Here is a 15,000-nt window from a genome sequence, read left to right on the forward strand (position 1 = left end):
GGCATTGGCAACTCGGCCACGCCCCGCCCCCTCACGCAATGCACGTTTGCTCTGGCCCCCTCCCCCACGCATTCCCCAAACCAACACGGTCACGGAGCCACGACTACCAGGTGAGTACTGTACCCCCGGGAGCCCACATCAGCGTACGCCGCCAAACCAGCCGACACATACCCTCGCAGTGCTGGGGCTGGCCGGCGTATGCTGGTGTGGGCTCCCGTGCGAGCGGGGGACTAGATACGCTGGTAACCATGGTAGCATAGTTACCAGCGCATCAAGGTCCTGCAGCGGCGGAAAATACACACACGCACACACATAACAGCACACACATAACAGCACACACACACACATCAGATCACACTCACTCTCACACACACCTCACACACACATCACATCGCATCCACACATCAAGGTCCTGCAGCGGCGGAACATACACACACGCACACACATAACAGCACACATACACACACACACACATCAGATCACACTCACTCTCACACACACATCACATCGCATCCACACACTCACAACATCCTGGGATATCGCTTGCTTCTCGGCGGCGATACTGTGCTGTGAGCTTCCAGGACCTGCCGGAGGATCACATGGCCGGAAGCATGTGGTATCTCCGGATGTTGTGAGTGTGAGCGCGTATGTGCAATATCGTCAATGTGTGTGTGTGTATGCGATCGGGTGTGTGTGTGTGTGTGTGTGTGTGTGCGATCGGGTGTGTGTGAGTGTATGCGATCGTGTGTGTGTGTGTGTGTGTGTGTGAGTGTATGCGATCGGATCTGTGAGTGTCGGCAGAGGAGCACGGCGTGCTGGAGGAGGCTGGGAGGAGAGAGGCTGATCCTGGGGAAGGCTGGGATGGGGAGGCTGAGAGAAGAGAGGCTGATGCTGGGGGAGGCTGGGAGGAGAGAGGCTGATGCTGGGGACTGAAAAGGCTGATGCTGGGAAGAGAGAGGCTGATGCTGGGAAGAGAGAGGCTGATGCTGGGGGAGGCTGAGGCTGGGGGAGGCTGGGAGGAGAGAGGCTGATGCTGGGAGGAGAGAGGCTGATGCTGGGAGGAGAGAGGCTGATGCTGGGAGGAGAGAGGCTGATGCTGGGAGGAGAGAGGCTGATGCTGGGGACAGAAAAGGCTGATGCTGGGGCAGAAAAGGCTGATGCTGGGAGGAGAGAGGCTGATGCTGGGGACAGAGAGGCTGATGCTGGGATGAGAGAGGCTGATGCTGGGGACAGAGAGGCTGATGCTGGGGACAGAGGCTGATGCTGGGGACAGAAAAGGCTGATGCTGGGGCAGAAAAGGCTGATGCTGGGAGGAGAGAGGCTGATGCTGGGGACAGAGAGGCTGATGCTGGGGACAGAGAGGCTGATGCTGGGGACAGAGAGGCTGATGCTGGGGACAGAGAGGCTAATGCTGGGGACAGAGAGGCTGATGCTGGGGACAGAGAGGCTGATGCTGGGGACAGAGAGGCTGATGCTGGGGACAGAGAGGCTGATGCTGGGGACAGAGAGGCTGATGCTGGGGACAGAGAGGCTGATGCTGGGGACAGAGAGGCTGATGCTGGGGACAGAGAGGCTGATGCTGGGGACAGAGAGGCTGATGCTGGGGACAGAGAGGCTGATGCTGGGGACAGAGAGGCTGATGCTGGGGACAGAGAGGCTGATGCTGGGAGGAGAGAGGCTGATGCTGGGAGGAGAGAGGCTGATGCTGGTGCAGCATGGGGGATGGAGCACGATGGGGGGTGCGCAGCATGGGGGATGGAGCACGTTTGGGAGTGCGCAGCATGGCGGATGGAGCACGTTTGGGAGTGCGCAGCATGGCGGATGGAGCACGTTTGGGAGTGCGCAGCATGGCGGATGGAGCACGATGGGGGGTGCGCAGCATGGGGGATGGATCACGATGGGGAGTGCGCTGCATGGGGGATGGAGCACGTTTGGGAGTGCGCACCTCCCCCACACACACACACACACACACACACACACACACACACACACACACACACACACACACACACACACACACACACACACACACACACACACTGGGAACCACAAACTGCCCTACACAGACACCCACACACACAACACCCAACACACAAACACCGCGGCACACACAAATATACGCACATACCGCACAACACCCACACTGCACAAAACATACCTCCCCCCAAAACACACCACACACACACACAAACAGCGCAACACACACACAACGCTACAGACACACAGCGCTCCACAAACAACGCAACACACATACAACACCGCTCTCACCCCCCGTCACACCCAGACAACACCCAGAACATGAACAGCCCCTACACAAACACTTGGTAACTACACACAACAACATCTATATATATATATATATATATAACAAAAATCATACATGAACTACACAATACGTAAATTCTAGAATACCCGATGCGTAGAATCCGGCCACCTTCTAGTATATATATAATTATGTACACAAATCTTACCCTTAAAACTGAAGAGAGAATGTCCCAACAATATATATGAATATATTACAGAGCGAGAGTTTGTAAAAGGCACACATGCAAATTGAAAAACAAATGATATATATATTATTGGGCACCTCCCTGTACAGTTTTAGGCTCAGATCTGTGATTCTCTTGTAGTACAGCCCTGCAGGACGCGGCGTTCGCTGTGACCATACGCACATTCAGCTTTATATATATAATTATTGGACACCTCCCTGTACATTTTAGGTTCAGATCTGTGATTTTCCTCAGTACATCCCTGCAGGACGCTGTGACCGTGATTGCTGTGACCATACGCACATTGCATGTGAGAGTTTCGCCTTCCTAATGTGGCAGACGGTGGCGGTGTGTTGTGCACTGACTGCGCTCCAGGCTGGCGTTATATACACCGCATAGTATCAGGATTGGATCTCTGTGAGTGCGGCCAATATATACAATATATAACCCTGCTCTACATATTCTCAGGTTATTCGCGCCTTGGTTTTTTTCATGCTTGTAAAAAAAAAAAATTCCAAAAGTTCATTGAAGCCTCCTTTTTAATTTCTTCTGCAGCTTTCTACCACTACTTGTGTAAGTTGTGTGGCTGTTTGGGTGTTACCCATTCTGGCTATCACGTACCCAGTCCCCTGAATGCCCAGTTTCCCTGCTTATTTATGGATGTATTCTGCACTTTCTTGCCCTGAATACCTGGACACATTACAATTTTCAGACTTGGCACAATGTTGGTGACAGCAGTAGGTGTCATAGAAGACCAGTTATGGGGCTTTTCTGACCACGACCTCCCCAGTGGGGGTAATTCATGGCTGTATCTCGGCTGGATATTTGGGTCTCGCAGTCACGTGGGGGATGTAATTGTTGAGCCCTCTATACGATGTCCGGTGTTCGCTGTCCGTATGCTTTGTTAGGATCTACTTGACAAGGCTCCGCACCACGCACCTTCTTAAATGGGTAAAATTGCAAATTTCTTTTCGAAACAAACATTTTTGCCATTTAGTGATTATAAATTCTTTCTTTTCTCAACAATGGAGGGATTTTTCAATATCACAGCATGCTGCTTGTTGCCTGTTACCAGCCACCTCTGTAGTCACGTGGCCAGTTTCCTTAGCAAGAACTGAGCGCTTACCAGCTCTTTGCTATCCAGCTTGCAAGCGCAGCTCTGATGCTGGCCAGATCCAACACACTACTCTCTAATTTTCTGGACCATGTTTCATATGCCTCGCTCCTCCAATACGTGGACATGACGCTGGGCTGAGCTGGTAATCTTTAAGAGGTCCTGAAGAATGAAGATTGTACAGCTCCTTTAAAGGGAACCGGTCATCTGTGTTTCATACCCCTGAATAAAGGCACTTTAATGCTGCTTAAATCCTTACATTGTGTTTGGAAATATATATTTTTAAGTTTTATAGGAATCCAGTGTTTACATTTTATACTAATGAGTGTTGAGTGCAGTGGGGCCAGCGCTGCACTTACTGCTCTCCTGAGCCTGGCTTCCTATCTCTGGCCAGGCTCCTGTCTCTGATGGACAGGTTATTCCGGTCTTCCCTGTCTGAGAATTTGCCTGAGTGTTGTCATTGCATGGGCCTAGGCCTGACGACGTTGCGAGGGTCTGACTATTTATCTGTGTGTACGCCGCCTTCTCTGGGGGGACCCTAGACAATGACTTAGAGAGGCAGAAGAGCGGCAAGTGCAGTGTCCACCGTCCTGCGCCAGCAAGGTGAGGAGCTAATCAGCAATAGCACTCCTAGGCTTGATGGACAAGTCATTAGTTAGGGGTATAAAGGTTCCTTTAAGACGTATGGAAAGTAGACTTGCCCATGCCATCGAGATTTCCAAGCATCTGGATTTCCTGGTGATCTTCATGGGAATCCTGGTGGTCCATTGTGGTGGTTGCTCCGGTCACCTCGTTCTCACAGTCCTGTCCTTTTGTTTTGCAGTAACCGACGAGGACAACGTGAAACGTTATTTTGCCAAGTTTGAAGAGAAATTCTTCCAGACGTGTGAGAAGGAGCTTGCCAAAATCAACACCTTTTATTCAGGTAACTGGACGGAAATATTCATGGTCGGCGCATGGCATCATCCAGACCTTTCTGTTAAAAATTACCATTACTGCCTCGTGATTCCTGTGACGGGGCTAATCCGAATATCAGATGGGCTCGGGCTTAAAAAAAAAAAAAAAAAAATCAGGAATTTAAAAAAAAAAAAAGCTAGCCATACTCACTGCAGCGCCTGACCACTGCAGCAAATGATTGACTGCAGCAGTCCTGTGGGTGTAGGGTCTTTACTCCAGAGGCTGGTTAACACCACCAGTGACCACTCTGGGGCAAGGAACTGGTTAATATTGCGTATTTTTTTTATATTCCATCAGCTATTCCAGCTTTTTGGTGACCATTTTTAGAACCGATGACAACGCTTTAAACCCTTTTACCCTTTTTATTTTCGATTCCAGAAAAGTTGGCGGAAGCTCAGCGGCGCTCGGCTACCTTACAGAATGAACTGCAGTCATCACTGGATGCACAGAAGGAAAGCAGCCGCTTACCGGCCCTCCGGCAGCGGAGGAAGGCCGTCTTCACCCTCTCACATGAAGAAAGAGTCCAGCACAGAAACCTTAAGGACCTGAAGCTGGCTTTCAGCGAGTTCTATCTCAGCCTAATCTTACTGCAGAATTACCAGGTACAGAATCCCCGAACAGTTTAAAGGTTTGTCCTTTCCAGGTTAAACATAGCAGCCCAAATGACTTCAGATTATGGATCCTAACAGCGTGCATTATGCACACTATCGGGAATCCCCTCCTTGGCCAGCTCGTGTGGCCATTATTCTAACGACCACGGGCAACAAATAATTTTTTCTGCTTTGCTAAATGTCCCATTGAGAGAAACATGAGCAGACGCTACCAGGTAGATCACCAGTAATCAAAGCGTATATCAGTGATTATGTGTCATCCATTAAAGGTGGCAACAGAGGGGAATCCTGACACTGTGCGTATTGCAAACTTAGCATTGTGTCATTTGCAGGCACTGCAGAAATATATATATAAAATATAATGTATATATAATATATCCTGGAAAACCCCTTTAAAGAACTGCTTGGATTAGCTTTAGCCGCTTGACATAATGAACTACTAACTGAAACAGAAAAGACTTGGTAAGGTTCATGGACTGTGGAGTTACGTCCCTTTGTTGGCTCATCCGGGCAGGATTACGTCCTTATGTTTAGGATCACAGCCATTGAACTTGGTTGATGTTACTATATAAGAACCTTGAGAATATTTTGTAAACCTTTTACCGTTCCCAGCAAAGTGAATGAGATTTCTGACGTTTCTTGCATGCTTTGCTTATTTTATCCATGCAGGTTAGAAGCAGTTTCAACTCTGCAGCAAGTCAATTCTTTCAGTATTGTTTTTTTCTAATAAATGGGGGGAAAACACATCAGAAATGCACATTTTTTTTATGCAACTTTTTTCCCTACCAAAAATGATGTTTTTGATGCAGGAATGTCTTCAGAAAATACTTAAAGGGGTTATGCACAACTCAAACATTCCCTACTTAATTCCTATGCCTCCCTCCATTAAATAAAAACACATCTTCACCTCCAGCACTTTTCCAGGGGTGTCAGTACTGACTCTCCCAGGGCTTGTGTGACATTGTGACGCAATCCCTGTGGCCACTGGACTGTCCCTTTCTTCGGGAAAAGTTGGACATCTGGAGGAAGCAAGAGGTGTGACTGCTCACTCCCTCCAGATGTGTTATGTCAAAAAGAGTCAACAGGGAATTCTTAACTCACGAATTGGCCAATTCTTGTGTCCCCATCCACCACGCCAAGGTGACCCTTCTTTCATGGGACCCTATTTTAGTGTCGTGCCTCTCCTGGACTAAAAGTTTTCAAATATATGGTCTTTCTGCACCTCCAATATATACTACAAAATCCAAGGGACGCAGTTTTTTTTTGTGCTTTTTTTGCAGTATAGATTGAAGGTGTAGACGGCCTCCTATTCAGACTGTGCTCTCTGCCCCACTCAGCCACAGGGTGGTCTTAATTAGTGTCAGATCCTATCTGCTCATATATTTGTAGACTTGTAGTCCAGGAGAGGCATGACACTAGGATTAGGGTCCCATCAAAGAAAGGTTACCTTGGCACGGGTGTTGGCCACACATGAATTGTCTAATTCTTGTGCTAAGTATCTTCATATTTTATACAGCATTATGCAGTTTACATTTCATATATTCTGTTTCCATATGTCTCAGCACTTAGAGGGCTGCTATGGCCCTGTGTTTGTGTTTCATACAATATATGATATCACTTACTCATAGTCTGCTGTTTTACCATATTGACCCCTGTTTCGCTCTGCAGAAACGTAGATGAGGTGGGAAGGCGTCTTCTCTGGACATTGTATAAAGGGACTGACTAAGTCAAGAGGATGTATAAATATGCGCACTGAATAAAGGGACATACCCAGAAATATTCAAAAATACAAAAAATAATTTATTTCAATCAATTAGTGACCGCAACACATAAAGACATACACAAGGGGGTGAATTAAAATCAACACAGAAGGGCGGTGTGTTACAAGTGGGGACCCACTTAACATTGATATAATATATCATACATACATATATAAACATGGGTTCATCAAATTACATATGTCTTCTCTGGACATTGCAGGCTATACTTGTAGGAACAGGATAATATATTTTATATGTTTATTTTAAATATAAATCTAGTATTTTTCCTTTTCTTTTAGAATCTCAACTTCACAGGGTTCCGCAAAATCCTAAAGAAACATGACAAGATCCTGGACACCGGCCGTGGTGCGGACTGGAGAGTGGCTCACGTGGAAGTGGCGCCATTTTACACCTGCAAGAAGATTAATCAGCTAATTTCCGAGACCGAGGTATCTTCCAAAGAGTCATTCAGCTTATTCACAACCGAACAAGCCTAACGTATTGTGATTCTTTAGAAATCCTGATCACTGAAGCTTTGCATCATAGTAAATACTAATAATAATATTCTCTTATCACAGGGCAACAAATTCCTTTTAATTAGCAACATATAAAATCATACACTAAAAATCTGAAGGGGTTAACGGAGTAGTCCCATAAACAACCTATATCTCCCATCCACCGGACAGGTGATAAGTGTCAATGTGGGCCAGATATTTGGGAACAACACTGATTATGAGAACAGGGGTCCAAAGTCCCCTGTGTGATGAAGCATCAGTAAGCGTATACAACCACTGCTCCATTAATGCTTCATTCACACGGGGGCTTCGCCTCACCCTTTTCCTCTGAATCAGTGGGGGTCTCGGCAGCTGTCCCTCAGCAGTCAGAAATTTATTAACCACCTTGTGGCTATGTTATTTATGGGATAACAATATGGGTAAAAAGGGAGATGCGGGTTTAATGCTGCGCTAGAAACCACAAGGATCCAAGGGTGTATAATGAATTCCTTTTTCTTTATTTCTATAGGGCAACGCGTTTCAAAGACATATCAGTCTTCATCAGGACAAAATCAAAAGGAACAAATCTGTCCTGATGAAGAAGACTGATATGTCTTTGAAACGCGTTGACCTATAGAAATAAAGAAAAAGGAATTCATTATACACCCTTGGATCCTTGTGGTTTCTAGTGCAGCATTAAACTCGCATCTCCCTTTTTACCTGTATTGTTTTATTGCTTTCTTCGGCGCTGCTGCTGACCACCATTGAAATATATGTGCATTAAAGGAGTTTTGCGTGACACAACTTTATCAGGCGATTGTGTCTTCAGCACCTTCTATAGAAATCCCATACCGGGTAAGACCCTATGTGCGCTTCTTTCTTCCACAGATAAATAATTTATTGGATAACGAGTGATGGGCGAATAGTGAAATATCTGTGTTTGGATTATGCATACCTAGTACTATTCCAGTATTTGTCACGAATAATGAACCTAATGCAAGTCAATGGGGACCTGAGCATTGTGCACGAAGATTTCCCAGAAAAGTGCTCCGGTTCCCCATTGACTTGCATTAGGTTTGTTATTCAAGACAAATACTGGAATAATACTCCAGGAATGAATTTGTGAATTTTACACTTTTTATTTTTTGCATGCCATTCATAGGCAGTGCTGCCTCCCCCCCCCTTCCCCTCTCCCCCCCTCTATACTGGAATAATACTCTGTATTCAGTATGTATATAGCGAACACAAATATTTCAATATTCGCCCCTCTAAGATGATGACCTTCTATTACATTTGATTGGCTAATTACATTTGGGTGTATGGGCATCAGATGTAATGCTTGGCGGTTTGCTGAGGGCTCGTATACACTGGCCGGAAACTACCACCAATCATTTACATCAGTGTTCCCCAAACTCCAGTCCTCGGCCCCCAGCAGGTCACGTTTTCTGGATTTCTGTAGCATTGCACAGATCATGCAATCATTAGGAAGACATCAGAAATTGCCATATATTCTCTCACCTGTGCAATACTAAGGAGATTGTGAATGTGATCTGTAGGAGGCCCTGAGGACTGGTGTTTGGGAAACATTTATGTAGACTATTGTCAGCGTTCATTTAGTTGCCTGTTTAAACAGGACGACCAAACTTCCTATGCGCAAAGGAGGATCAGTAATAATAGATCATTGTGTGCTCTCTTACTGTTATTGTTCTCGGCAGCACATGTGCTTCTGAGAATGATGATTTGTCAGAGTGTTCATCCGCTGATTGGCTGCTGTTTACAATGGATTATACTACTAGCAATATTTGAGCAGTGTAAATGCACGCTTACCCCTAAATATGTATTGTGCGGGAACTTATTTGGAAGAAAAAGCAAGCTTTGATTCGACTGGAAGTGCTACAGCGGGGAAAGGAGGAGGGAGGACTGGCGGTACCAAACCCATATATATTCTATATAGCCTCCCAGATGCAACATCTGAGGGGTTGGGGCAAAGAAGGAGGGTATGATACCAGTGGTGATATAGTGAGAGAGGGATCAGTATGGAAGTACCCAGGTTGCCGGTTGGATGTGGGACAAAGACAGATAAATGGGGCACGATATCCCACACTGGCTATGATATTCCGGGTGTGGGACAGGGGTAAGTCTCTTTTGGGGATAAGCGAACCTACAGAGCTCTGGCCACTGTGGCAGAACCCCGACTTGCCAGAAATTAAAAAATTAGTAGGGTTCAGAGGATGGGAGGATAAAGGGATCCATTTAGTGTCACAAGTACTACAAAATAATACTCTTAAAAGCTTTGAACAACTGAGAACGGAGTTTCACCTTCCGCATGTCTTCTTTTATCAGTATTTGCAGCTGAGGCACGCACTGGAAAGACAGGGGAGGACCAACCCGGTAACAGTGACACATAAACATTACATAGGCTGCTTACATCTGAGTCCTCTAAGGGTCTTATTTCGGAATTATATAAAAAATTACTACCTGCCCATCTGGAAACACATCCATTGATTGTTAAAAGCAAATGGGAACGAGACGTCGGTCCCCTGACGGAAGGCCAGTGGTCTGATATATTGGAACAAGTTCCTAAACTGGCGGTATCGGAGTGCCAAAAGCTGTCTCAAATATATCTCATCCACAGGGTATATAAAACTCCCAGTCTACTATTTAAGATGGGACTCAGACCAGACGCACAGTGTGTTAGGTGTGGACAGGATGATGCCCATTTGATGCATGTTATGTGGTGATTTCTGGAACCAAACCCTGGGACTTATAGATCAAATATATCATATCACAATACCACCGTCGCCCCGCCTGTGCCTGTTGAGTCTGTGGGAAGGAGAAGTGGATCCGGATTCTCCATCAGCCCTGGGAATAGCCCGTATCTTGTACCAAGCAGGAAAGCTACTTGCATATCACTGGTTAGACCCTCTACCACCAACATTACCAGAGCTCAAAAACAAATTAAATAACGTCATAAGATTGGAAAGGGGGGTTTATTTAAAAAGAAAAACATTGAAAAAGTTTTACAACATTTGGCGGCCATGGATGGAGTTGCCGGGCCTCCCCTCTAGCGCACTGGTTCGGGATGCAATGCTGGACCGGTTACTGGTGTGCCTGCAGTGATGGCGTGTGTGAGGAAGGGAATTAAAACTAGTCTTTTCTGTGGCGAAATGGACTTTGAATGAAGAGGTGAGAGAGGACTGGAACGGTTTCATGGATGACTGCACGGGGAGGGAGGGGCGGGAGAGTATAGCAATATGATGTGCAGCGACACGGCTGATGGAGGAGAGTATAGCAATATGATGTGGAGCCACACGGCTGATGGAGGAGAGTATAGCAATATGATGTGCAGCGACACGGCTGATGGAGGAGAGTATAGCAATATGATGTGCAGCGACACGGCTGATGGAGGAGAGTATAGCAATATGATGTGGAGCGACACGGCTGATGGAGGAGAGTATAGCAATATGATGTGGAGCCACACGGCTGATGGAGGAGAGTATAGCAATATGATGTGGAGCCACACGGCTGATGGAGGAGAGTATAGCAATATGATGTGGAGCCACACGGCTGATGGAGGAGAGTATAGCAATATGATGTGGAGCCACACGGCTGATGGAGGAGAGTATAGCAATATGATGTGGAGCCACACGGCTGATGGAGGAGAGTATAGCAATATCATGTGGAGCCACACGGCTGATGGAGGAGAGTATAGCAATATGATGTGGAGCCACACGGCTGATGGAGGAGAGTATAGCAATATGATGTGGAGCGGCACGGCTGATGGAGGAGAGTATAGCAATATGATGTGCAGCGACACGGCTGATGGAGGAGAGTATAGCAATATGATGTGGAGCCACACGGCTGATGGAGGAGAGTATAGCAATATGATGTGGAGCCACACGGCTGATGGAGGAGAGTATAGCAATATGATGTGCAGCGACACGGCTGATGGAGGAGAGTATAGCAATATGATGTGCAGCGACGCGGCTGATGGAGGAGAGTATAGCAATATGATGTGGAGCCACACGGCTGATGGAGGAGAGTATAGCAATATGATGTGGAGCCACACGGCTGATGGAGGAGAGTATAGCAATATGATGTGGAGCCACACGGCTGATGGAGGAGAGTATAGCAATATGATGTGCAGCGACACGGCTGATGGAGGAGAGTATAGCAATACGATGTGGAGCCACACGGCTGATGGAGGAGAGTATAGCAATATGATGTGGAGCGACACGGCTGATGGAGGAGAGTATAGCAATATGATGTGGAGCGACACGGCTGATGGAGGAGAGTATAGCAATATGATGTGGAGCCACACGGCTGATGGAGGAGAGTATAGCAATATGATGTGGAGCGACACGGCTGATGGAGGAGAGTATAGCAATATGATGTGGAGCGACACGGCTGATGGAGGAGAGTATAGCAATATGATGTGGAGCCACACGGCTGATGGAGGAGGCGCTCCTGTTAGTCTGAGGCATTATTGCATAATTTAAGTTTTGTTTATTTGTAGAGCCACGAGGTTTGTAGGCTCAAGCTATATAATATAATTATGATTTGAGAACTCTATTATATTTACATACATGCAGAGAAAGAACCTGATTTATAAATCACACGTGTTTATCTGTTTATTGTTATCAGTTATATGAAAAGTAAAATACTCTCTATCGATCCCTAATAATTTAATAAAAAAAAGATTTGATTTAAAAAAAAAAAAATATGTATTGTGTGCTGGAGGATGGGGATTCCTTTGGACACTGTACCCCGGCTAATAATTGCATCAAGGAGCAAAACTTATTTATACTCCTTGCAATAAAGCATGGCATTATTTCACTGCTTCATGAATTCTACATGAATAACCGCTGTGTGAAATCAAAGCTCCGGGGAGGCCTCGGGCAGCTTTCTGTGATGTGCTATGGCTGTGGAGCGCTCCATACAGAGCAGCATTACACGCCGGGCATGGACAGAAAGCTGCTAAACTACAAGCCTTTGTTCTGCGGTCAAACAGTGGTGATCTGACAGGTTGTGAATGTAGCCACTGGCATTAATAATAATAATAATAATATTTTTACTACTATTATTAGTATTTTACTACTATTAGTATTTTACTATTATTTATTTTACTATTATTATTTTACTATTTTATTATAATTATTATAATATATATATTTTTTATTTAATTTTTTTACTTTTAGTATTTTTAATTTTATTTGTTTCTGTTCTCAGGCTGTAGTGACCAACGAGCTGGAAGATGGAGATCGACAGAAGGCTATGAAACGTCTGCGCGTCCCACCATTAGGAGCCGCACAAGTGAGTGACCTTGGTACAGGACGTCTGCCTCCGCATATTCTCCCATGTATACAGTATACTGCAATAGGGAGGTTAAGGAGATGGGTAGCAGAATACAAAGGAGCACTTTCTTTTTTTATTATTTTCCTGTATAAATAGATTTTTTTTTAGCTTCCATGCGTCCCTTACTGAGAGCATTAAGGACGGACACGACCCCCGGTGTGAGCACTGGGACTGATTTATTAATACGTCTGTAAATATAGACCGTGTCGTCCCGCTCCGTGCGCACATCTCACACATTTTACTTGAATATTCTTTTTTGTCTTTCTTTTTTTTTGTGTCAACATTTTGTAACAAAATAATCGGATATTTTACAATATTTCCTTGGAAACACTTTTTAGATTAGTCCAGTAAGCTGTAAAGAGTGTAAAAGACACAGATTTGGCACATGGGATGTACGTCCGTTTTTGAGCCAGAATTCTGGCAATTCTTGCTTGTAAATCACCCCCGCAGTCTGTTATACATAAATATGGTGTCATTCGGCCGTTCTTGCATTGTGATGTGAGCCTGGGGTCGGCTTTCCTCTGCCCTCGTGATTCACAGATCTCCTAATGCACAGCAATGGGGGAAAGCTGTAAATCAGCAGCAGGTAGGTGACAGGAGCCGGCCGCTGACAATACCCCGGACTCTCACCAGGCACAGGCCCGCATGAGCCATAAAATGTACATTCACCAAAATGATACCATACTTATACACATGAGGAAAATAAGCATGGCTGTCACTCATTGCAGCCCGGCACAGGGGTATGTGAAAATATATATATATATATATATATATATATATATATATATATATATATATATATATATATATATATATATATATATATATATATATATATAATATATACACGCCTGCCAGATAGTCAGGAGCTACTCAGAAATGTCCTCACTGCCCACATTAATCAGTCCCAGAGCAGTCAATACAAAAAGCTGCATATTGGTCACTACGTGCAACAAAGATTTTTTTTTTCTTCAAGGTTATTTCTACCTCAAAGTTTTGTAATTTTAAAAGTGAAATATTTTACACATTTAAAAAACAAACACTTAGAAGTGTGCAAAAAAGCCTCACGTGTGAAGCCAGCATTACCCAGCAATGTGGCATCAACATGGATCCACTTCTAACCCAACACCGAGCCGCGGACCAGAAAAATAACTCCTAAACCAATGTGTGCACCAGGCTCTGCTGGCAAAATAATCTATACTACATGTATTGGCCCGAAGTACGACATCCGCAGATTTATTGTTAGTTGTAAAATTTGATAAATCTGGAATAGCAGAAAAGAAGAGAGGATATTAAAGATTCCGAGTAATTTATACTGTTTTGGTTAAATATTAGGCTATATTTAATATTAATAGATAGTGACTGTTTACAATCTATCTACCACAGATGTTTGTGTGTGTGTAATAAATATAATATAAATACACAGTATATATGTGTGTGTGTATATATTATACAATTTTTTTTCATTCTATACTTTATTACACATCATTCCATAATACAGACAACAATAACATATGTAAAAAATACCATATGGAGGAGCGCATCTGGGGTACAGAAAGTGTTGGGGAATTAAAGGGGTATTCCCATCTCCAAGTTCCTATCACAATATGTAGTAGGCGTAATAATTAGAAATGTAATCTAGTTCTTCTGAATCACTGTCACTTACCTCATGTGCAGGGCATTGCAGGACCTTAGGTATCCATAGTTATGACCACTAGCAGCTGTCTGGCTGTGACTATATGTGTGGTCTTAACTATGCGTACCTAATGTCCTGCACATGAGGTAACGACAGTGAATCAGGAGAACTGCACTACACTTCTTTTTGGAGGTATTTGCTATTATTATTACACCTATTACATATTGGGATAGGATCTTGTAGCTGGGAATGCCCCTTTAAGGTTGTGGCTTCTTCCTTCCTCCCGTTTCCTTGTGTGAGCACTGATTAGCCTCCTCTCTCCGCAGCCCGCCCCGGCCTGGACCACATTCAGAGTGGGACTGTACTGTGGTATATTTATTGTCCTGAACTGTGCAGTTGTCTATACAGGTAAGTGCCTTTACTCCATATGGATACTATATACAGTGTGTGCTGGATATTGGGGATTTCCAGATTGTAAACTCCTTTTTTTCTACCTCTTCTTCCAGGTTATACAACTTATGAAATCAATGAGATTTGGCCGCTGGTGAGGATTTACAGGGGCGGCTTTCTGCTGGTCGAGTTCC

The 15,000-nt window shown here is 44.9% G+C and overlaps 1 protein-coding gene across 1 annotated transcript in view; it reads left to right on the plus strand.

Moving 5' to 3' along the window:
- Positions 1-15,000, plus strand: part of XPR1 (xenotropic and polytropic retrovirus receptor 1) — a 197,945-nt gene that overhangs the window by 160,890 nt on the left and 22,055 nt on the right. The window contains exons 3-8 of the mRNA XM_075320592.1: positions 4,427-4,528; positions 4,939-5,162; positions 7,231-7,380; positions 12,655-12,738; positions 14,743-14,824; positions 14,923-15,000. The exon at positions 14,923-15,000 is cut by the window's right edge and continues 110 nt beyond it. Of these exons, the coding sequence (XP_075176707.1) occupies positions 4,427-4,528; positions 4,939-5,162; positions 7,231-7,380; positions 12,655-12,738; positions 14,743-14,824; positions 14,923-15,000 (720 nt within the window). The remainder of the gene's footprint in view (positions 1-4,426; positions 4,529-4,938; positions 5,163-7,230; positions 7,381-12,654; positions 12,739-14,742; positions 14,825-14,922) is intronic.

The sequence above is a fragment of the Anomaloglossus baeobatrachus genome, chromosome 8, assembly GCF_048569485.1.
Source record: "Anomaloglossus baeobatrachus isolate aAnoBae1 chromosome 8, aAnoBae1.hap1, whole genome shotgun sequence".
NCBI lineage: Eukaryota > Metazoa > Chordata > Amphibia > Anura > Aromobatidae > Anomaloglossus > Anomaloglossus baeobatrachus.